Source organism: Haliaeetus albicilla, chromosome 4 (assembly GCF_947461875.1).
Source record: "Haliaeetus albicilla chromosome 4, bHalAlb1.1, whole genome shotgun sequence".
Lineage (NCBI taxonomy): Eukaryota > Metazoa > Chordata > Aves > Accipitriformes > Accipitridae > Haliaeetus > Haliaeetus albicilla.
In genome coordinates this window covers 46,526,356-46,533,597 of record NC_091486.1, presented here as the reverse complement: position 1 = coordinate 46,533,597, position 7,242 = coordinate 46,526,356, and the positions used below count along the sequence as shown (strand labels likewise).

Below are 7,242 nucleotides of genomic sequence, written 5' to 3'. Positions count from 1 at the left end.
CAAAACACCTGCCACTCTTATTAATTGCAATAATTAAGGATAATTATGTGCCAGTAATTATAGGGGGCGGGGTCTGGGGGGGGATGGTCGCAGAGACTGGGGCACTTCGGTGCATGTCCTGGGGCTGGGTGCAGTTTTGAGGTGATTTGGGGGCTTTGAGTGCTGCTGTGGGATATGGGGGGGGTTGACCCCCAAAAATGAACGTTGTGGGGTGGGAGGAGGAGGAGGAAGAAGAGGAAGCATTGATGGATTGATATATTTAATGCAAAAGCATACTTTGCTGAAGAACTGTTTCCCCCCCCCGAGCCTGGCTGCCTGGGTTCCCCCAGGGAGGGGGGGACCCACATCACCTGGGGGGGGTCAGGACCCCCAGTCTTGCCATGGGCGACATCCCTGGGGAGGGGTCCCTTGAGGTCCCCAAAAGTCATCACTTGGGGTTGGCGAGCTCCTCGATCGCTCTTCGCAGCTGCAAGAGGACAGAGGAGGTGGGATGGGGGCTTGTCCCCTCCTTGTCCCCCCACTTATCTCCCCCTTTATCACCCCCTTGTCCGTCCCCCCCCTCACCTCCACCCGGCTGACGGCTCCCACCAGCTCCCCGAAGCGAGTGACGAAGATGCGCTGCAGCTTCAGCAGCTCAAAGAGGTGATGGGCCTTGGGGAGGTGACAATGGGGACGCGTGGGGACAAAGCCACCCCTGCCGCGTCCCCTCACCGTGACACAGAATTGGGGGTGGGTTGGTGGGTCCCAGCCCCCTCAGGACATGTGTGTCTCCCCCTCCACCCAAACCTGGTGCAGGGAGGTCCACGGCGAGAGCTGGAGCATGATGGGCTCGATGGCACAGTTGTCCCCAAGCGTCCCCATGGTGGTCAGCTTGGGGAAGATGACGTGTTAATTTTTGGATGGAAAAACAGCTTTTTTGGGTGCAGTGGGGCGCTCACCCCCTCATTTACCTTCTCCCCTGAGGGTGCCTGGGGATGCTTGTGGCTCTGGAGGAAGGCGACCAGCTGGGCTCTGCTGACAGTACCCACCAGCGTGGGTGACCCTGGAGGACAGGGACAAGCCTGGTGATGTCCCCCCCGGTCATAGTGACCCCTCCCAATACCCCATATCCCACCTGCACTCTCCACCACGGGGTATTCGGCATTGACGGAGGCATCCAAGGCCACCAGCACCTCCTCGAAGCCACCACCCTTGGCCAAGGCCACCACCTGGCGCTCCATGAACTCTTCCACCACCACTTGGTAGGAGCTGGTGACCCATAAACACCCCAAATTTCCATAATTTCACAGCAAATAACCCCCAAATATGGGGCTATTGGCAGGGGAGAGGAGGGAGAGCCTTACGCCATGTGCCGGCTGCGGATGCGGGGTAGGTAGGGCAGCTTCTTGACAATGATGGTGCCGTCGTAGAAGGATGGTTGATGCTTTTGGGTGATGGCATTAGCCACCAGCACAGCCAGGACAATGGGGAGGACGTGGCCCAGGTGACCGGTGGCCTCACACACCAGTAAAGCCGTGGAGATGGCGTGGGTCACTGAGCCCGAAAAGGCAGCTGCGCCTGTCGTGGAGACCCAGGGAGGAGAGGGGAGGTCAGTGTATGGGTGGTGGGTGTCCTCCACCCGTTGGGTGTCCCTCCTCCCCACCAACTCACCGGCCAGGGCGTAGCCAGCGGGGATGACGGGGTGTGGGTCCCCCTCTGAACGGAGGCCCTGGGGGAAGAGCAGGGCCACCGTCTCCCCCAGCAAGCGCCCGATGGTGGCTCCTAAAAGGGGAGGGTGGCGGGGGGGGGGGAGACCCCAGCCCCCCCCCCAAAATGGTGCAGCTGGAGATGACGACCCTCCTGCGGCTCCCCTGGGGCTGGATGCAGCCTCCCCCGAGACTGAATGTGACCCCCCGCCTCGCTCCTGGGGCTGGAGGCAACCCCTGTACTCCCACCTCCAAGGGCTGGATGCAACCCTTATCACCACCCCCCCCCAGGGCTGGATGGACCCCCTGTGCCCCCAACTCCAAGGACTGGATGCCCCCCCTTTACCCACCCCCCCAGGGGCTGGATGGACCCCTAGAGCTGTCTGCCCCCCCCCATCCACCCCCGCTCCAGGGCTGGCTGCCCCCTCCTTGGTCCAGGCCAGCAGATGCCCAGACTCACCATAGATGAAGATGGGCATGAAGTAACCGGCGGGCAGGGGCAGGGTGGTGGCCAGGATCAGCATCCAGAACTGGCGGGGGGGGAATCATTCCCATGGGGACACCATCTCAGGGAGGGGACATATAGGGACTGGGGGGGGGGGCGGGCACAGCTACCTTCATCAGCAGGAAGAAGGCCAAGGTGCCGAAGATGGTGGCGGAGGGGTGGTACCACTCCTGCCAGAGCCCCCGAGGGTCCACGCTGGGGGGGTCGGCCACCGAGGAGGCGTTGGGGACCAGCACACCCCAAGTACGGTTGTCGAAGAGGGAGGTGAGATACTCCTTCATGGTGAGCTGGAAGGACAGACAGACGGGCATCCTGAGCACCTGCTGGGACGTGTTGGGGTGCCCTGGGGAGCCCCGTGCCCGCCCCTCCCCACTCACCCTGGAGGCCATCAGCTGCCCCAGCCCGGGCGGGAAGGTGATGGAGGCGAGGAGCAGCACCACCAGTACCGTGTAGACGGGCTTGCTGGAGGGGGGGACAGGTGGTGCTGGGGGGTGTGGGGACAGACAGATGGACGGGGTACATGGGGTGGGCCCATGGATGACCGGGGGAGTGGTGGGTGGAATGGACATATGGATGCCCAACGTGCATGGGGTGGACACACGGACGCCCAGGGTGCATGGGGTGGATGTGCAGGGTGCCTGGAGTGGACATACGGAGACGCAGGGCGCACGGGGCGGACACACGGACACCCAAGGTGCATGGGGTGGACACACAGACACTCGAGGGTGCTTGGGGTTGATGCACAGGGTGCACGGGGTGGACAGGCGGACGCCCAGGATGCCTGGGGTGGAGGTGCAGTGTGCGCAGGGTGCGTGGCGGGGGACACACGGACACGCAGGGTGCAGACAGACGGACGCCTGGTACGAACTCGGTGGCCAGCAGCTTGGCTGTGAGCCGGTTCTCCTTGACAGCTGCCAGCAACCAGCGCTGGCAGAAGAGGTAGGCGCAGCCCACGAGCCCGCAGACAGCCCTGCGGAGGAGAGGGCAGGCAGGGGTACAGGCAAGGGTACAGGCAGGGGTACAGGCAGGGGTACAGGCAGGGCCCTCCTTACCCCAAAATCGCAAAAAAGAAAGTCTCCAGCAGGTCAAAGGGGAAATCAATCTTGAGGTCGCTCTTAAAAACAGCGGCGATGGTATCTGGGGGAGGGGTGGTAGAGGAATGAGTGCATGGGTTTGGGGGTGGGCACCCCAAAAATGCTACAGGGCCTCCCCCCCGGGGGGGGGGTAAAGGGGAAGGGCCGTATCCTCCCGCCCTGCCTTGCCTTGTTCACTGTTGAAGACAGAGAGGAGGCGAAACACGAAGGCGCCACAGGTCGCAGCAAAAAAGCCCCGCCAGTAATCCCGCACGGCGAAGTGGGAGGCCATCACCTCGATGCTGAAAAGCACCCCTGGAAAAATGGGGGGGGGGCTTTAGGGGGAGGTTTGGGGGTCCCCAGGGTGGGGTGGGGCGGGGCGGGGGGTCCTCACCGCTGATGGGTGCCCCGAAAACCGTGGCCACCCCAACGGCTTGTGCTGCCACGAGCATCTCGTTCTGCTTGAATTTATTCTGCGGGGGGGGAGGGGGTTAGTCATAACCCCAATTTTGGTGGGGGGGGTGTAAAATAAAATACCCCCTAATTTTCAGGGGGGGGACAACATCCCCACCTCGTACTGCCTCGTGACTGAGGTCCGCATCTTCCCCAAATACACCGCAGCCATGGCGGAGAGGTGGACGAAGGGACCCTGGGTGCCAAGTGGGGGGGGACACGGTGCTGAGCGTTACCCCCTGCCACCACCACCTCGGCACCAAGCTAAATCGCCAGCGATGCCGAGAATCGGGGATGGCGGGAGATTGATCCCTTACCACTTTGCCGAGGAAAACGGTGCTGCCGGACGCCAGGGTGCAGGTCAACCCCACCACCTTGGCTCCAAAATTTTGGATGGCCAGGTAGTCCTCCAATACCACACCGGTCAGGATGGTCTTCAGCTCTGGAATGCCAGAGCCTGGGGGGGGGGATCCAAATTTTAGGGGTCCCCCTGCTACGGGGGGTGGGGAGGGGGGAGTTTTGGGGAGCAAGGCAGGTTGGGGTGCAGCCAGCTCACCTCCCGAGTATGGGGTGATGCTTTGGGAGAAGCCGGTGGAGAAGGCCGCCAGTGCCATGGGGTACATGGTCCACGAGAGGTACTTGAGCACCAAGATGTCACCAACCTCTTGGTAAAGCCACCGGTGGGCTGGAGAAGAAGTGACAGGAGGGGAGAAGCACCCCCACCCCCCAAAAGACTCCCCCCATCCTTGGTGAACCCCCAAATGCCATGTGAAGCCCCCCCCTCCCCACGGGACCCCCTCATTTACCCTTATAGAGCCTGGCAACAAGGAGGTCCATCACGAAGCTGATGGTGGCCATGAGGACCCCCAGGATGAAGAGGAAATACCAATCGTCCCCGACGCAGAAAAGCTGTTTTTTCACCTGCTCCAGGCACCCTGCAGGGCGGTGGGGGGGGCAACGGGGTGCTGACCCCCCAAAAAAAACCACCCCCCATCCCCCAAGGTCCCCCCGCTTTGGGGGGGGGGTGTGTCTCACCTCGGAGCCTCCTCCGGGCTTTGGGGCAAGGTCTCCAGCTCTTCTCCGACACCAGCACCCTCTCCTCCTCCTTCTCCCCTGGCACCCCCCCGGGGACTGGGCGCTCCATCCCAGGGATGTTTTGGGGGACAGGACCCCCTCTTTCTTTGGAACCCCCTCACCAGTCCTCCCACCTCAGCCTCCGCTGCTGGACTGAGTTTGCAAATGAGCTCATTAAAAACGACCTTGACAAAGCCGACAGACCCGCTCGGGCCGGAGCAAGCCGGGTTTCTCCCCCGCCCCCTCCACCCCTGCCACCTTCAAGCTCCCAATCCCCAAGTACATCCCGGGGCAGGGAGTATTTAATAAGTAATTTAATTAATTATCATTATTATTCCTTAATAATAGGCAGGAATGCCGGCATCGCATTCCACGGCGTTGCGGGGGGGGACAGAGAGGGGAAATTTTCCACCGTCTTCGGCGCAAGACCTAAATTTAGCCCGTTTTACGAGAGGTCTGGCAGGCGGCCGGGAGCCTTAACGAGGCTTTAAAAAGCTCGTCAAGCTGCCCCCCCCCGAAATAACCAGCCTTCGCCAGGAGGAGGACGAAGAAGGGAGCTTCGCTCTTCCTCCCCAGCGGGAGCTGGGGGTCAGAGGTGGTGGTGAGGGGAAGCAGTGGATGAACGTGAAATCCTCGGCTGCTTTCCGATCGGAGCGCAGCTTTCACCAGTCGGCGTCACCCGCCGGCACCATGGAGCTTTTTGGGAGCTTTGTCCGGCCCCGTGGCGAGACCTTGGGGTTCCCAGGTGAGTTTGGGGGAGGGAGGCACCCCGTTTTTAGGGTTGGGAGAGATAGCAAAGGGGGAAGTCGGTGATGCTTCTTGCCCCCCCAGCACTGGTCCTGGGGGGCTTGGGCAACAGCCAGACCTGTGGGAGAGGCGTTTAGGGGGGACCCCCGCCGAAATAGGGCTGTGACCCTGAGAGGTGTCTAGGGAGGGGACTCCCACTGAACCATGGCTGTCACACACACCCCCTGTCTCCGGCAGCTCGGCCCAGCAATACCGGCACGGTGAAGACTTTGGGTAATACCTATCAGTTCACGGTGGATGTCAGTGACTTCGCCCCTGAGGACATCATCGTCACCACCTCCAACAACCAGATCGAGGTGCATGCCGAGAAGGTGGGTGCTCCCTCCCTTCCCCACTCACCCCCAAAGTGTGGGGGACCCCAAAATCCTCAACCAGGGGGATCCCCCAACTCCCACCTGACTTCCTAACGGCTCCGGCCATAACCCCAGTGGGGTTTAATTCACCATTTCCTTGTCTTTTCACCCTGTATTTTGCAAGAGTGAAGCCCATGAGACCCAACAAACTCGTGCCCTGTAATCACCCTCCTCCTGGGGAGGGTGGGAACAGAAAAAAAAAAGCACCTTTGTCCTCCCGCTGATGTCACCCACATCCCACCTGTCCCCCTGGGGAGATCAATATTACCACCACACACAAGGCACGCCCACCAGCCTCACCCAAGGGCAGGGAACAATGAGCCCCTGTTCCACTTACACCCCAAAATCACCTCTTTTCACCCATATTTTTTTTTCCCAGCTGGCCACGGATGGCACCGTCATGAACACCTTCACCCATAAATGCCAGCTGCCTGAAGATGTGGACCCCACGTCGGTGTCATCCTCGCTGGGGGATGATGGCACGTTGACCATCCGGGCTCAGCGACAGCCCGCCAAACACACCGAACACGTCCAGCAAACCTTCCGGACTGAGATCAAGATCTGAGGGATCGGGGGTCCCTTTTCCCCCCGCCTCCTTCGTTAATTATTTGGGTGATTTGGGAAGAAGGTGGGATGTGGGGTAGGGGACGGGAACGCTCCCCCGTGAAGGGGGAGCTGAGGGGCCAGCATGGAGAGACGCATCCCATCACCCACTGGAGAAACTCCGGAGGGGAGTCCTGGCTCCGGCAATTTTTAGCCGGTGAGGGTTGATGGGGAAGATCCAGTGTGCCAAGAGCCCTGCTGGGAGTGAGGAGCAAGGTTCCCTTCCCCGACCCTCTGGTGGAGGTTGTCTCTGTATATACAGCTTGTGATAAATTATTGAGAACGCCTGACCACTGCTTCCTCTGTTTTTTAATGTTTTCTTGATGCTTTTCCCCCCAAAAGGGCTGTGGGTTCAGCCTCAAGGGGTGTCTCGGTAAAGGGTACCACGAGCGATTCCTCCTTCCCAACAAAACCACAGGAGAGGAGCCACCCCGGCTCCCCTCTGGTGCCCACGGCCCCATTTATTTCCAGCCCAGGGTGACTCATTTCTTCCTCACTGCTCTATTTCTGAGCGATTCCCTCAGCTGTTCGGCCGTCAGCCCACCTGGAAGGTCACCAAATCCTCCTCCTCTCCTCGCCCACCCACACCCATCGCCTTCGGGGAAGCCCGGAGCAGTGGCAGGAGCTGGGATGATGGTCCCAGCCTGCCTGTCAAACCGGCTTCTTTTGGGGGGCCAAAAAGCTCCCCT

At 61.0% G+C, this 7,242-nt stretch overlaps 2 protein-coding genes across 5 annotated transcripts; one reads left to right on the top strand and one right to left on the bottom strand.

Moving 5' to 3' along the window:
- Positions 1 to 246: 246 nt before the first annotated feature.
- On the bottom strand, positions 247 to 4,992 carry CLCNKA (chloride voltage-gated channel Ka). Of its 4 annotated transcripts, XM_069782292.1 has the most exons (19): positions 4,752 to 4,990; positions 4,523 to 4,651; positions 4,273 to 4,401; positions 4,034 to 4,173; positions 3,835 to 3,912; positions 3,658 to 3,736; positions 3,453 to 3,578; positions 3,243 to 3,327; positions 3,059 to 3,160; positions 2,568 to 2,652; positions 2,301 to 2,477; positions 2,146 to 2,215; positions 1,651 to 1,761; positions 1,344 to 1,557; positions 1,115 to 1,248; positions 951 to 1,042; positions 787 to 870; positions 565 to 651; positions 247 to 466 (listed from the first exon to the last, which is right to left on the bottom strand). In XM_069782292.1, the coding sequence occupies exons 1-19, from the start codon at positions 4,858 to 4,860 to the stop codon at positions 428 to 430; spliced, it is 2,070 nt and encodes a 689-aa protein (XP_069638393.1). In that variant the 5' UTR covers positions 4,861 to 4,990; the 3' UTR covers positions 247 to 427. The 4 variants fall into 4 exon arrangements, with proteins under 4 accessions (XP_069638393.1, XP_069638395.1, XP_069638397.1 ...); XM_069782294.1 differs by lacking the exon at positions 565 to 651 and having other exon boundaries at positions 4,752 to 4,992; XM_069782296.1 differs by lacking the exon at positions 4,523 to 4,651 and having other exon boundaries at positions 4,752 to 4,992.
- A 296-nt stretch (positions 4,993 to 5,288) lies between these two features.
- HSPB7 (heat shock protein family B (small) member 7) lies at positions 5,289 to 6,843 on the top strand. Its single transcript, XM_009916773.2, has 3 exons — positions 5,289 to 5,535; positions 5,775 to 5,908; positions 6,330 to 6,843. The coding sequence occupies exons 1-3, from the start codon at positions 5,409 to 5,411 to the stop codon at positions 6,513 to 6,515; spliced, it is 447 nt and encodes a 148-aa protein (XP_009915075.2). The 5' UTR covers positions 5,289 to 5,408; the 3' UTR covers positions 6,516 to 6,843.
- Positions 6,844 to 7,242: the final 399 nt, after the last annotated feature.

Coding starts and splice junctions, on each gene's coding strand:
- CLCNKA (XM_069782292.1), bottom strand. CDS start 4,860: ATGGAGCGCCCAGTCCCCGGGGGGGTGCCAGGGGAGAAGGAGGAGGAG. Junction 3,579..3,657: donor TTTCGGGGCACCCATCAGCG/GTGAGGACCCCC, acceptor CCATTTTTCCAG/GGGTGCTTTTCAGCATCGAG. Junction 1,762..2,145: donor CATGCCCATCTTCATCTATG/GTGAGTCTGGGC, acceptor CTCCCCTTTTAG/GAGCCACCATCGGGCGCTTG.
- HSPB7 (XM_009916773.2), top strand. CDS start 5,409: ATGAACGTGAAATCCTCGGCTGCTTTCCGATCGGAGCGCAGCTTTCAC. Junction 5,536..5,774: donor CGAGACCTTGGGGTTCCCAG/GTGAGTTTGGGG, acceptor TGTCTCCGGCAG/CTCGGCCCAGCAATACCGGC. Junction 5,909..6,329: donor TCGAGGTGCATGCCGAGAAG/GTGGGTGCTCCC, acceptor TTTTTTTCCCAG/CTGGCCACGGATGGCACCGT.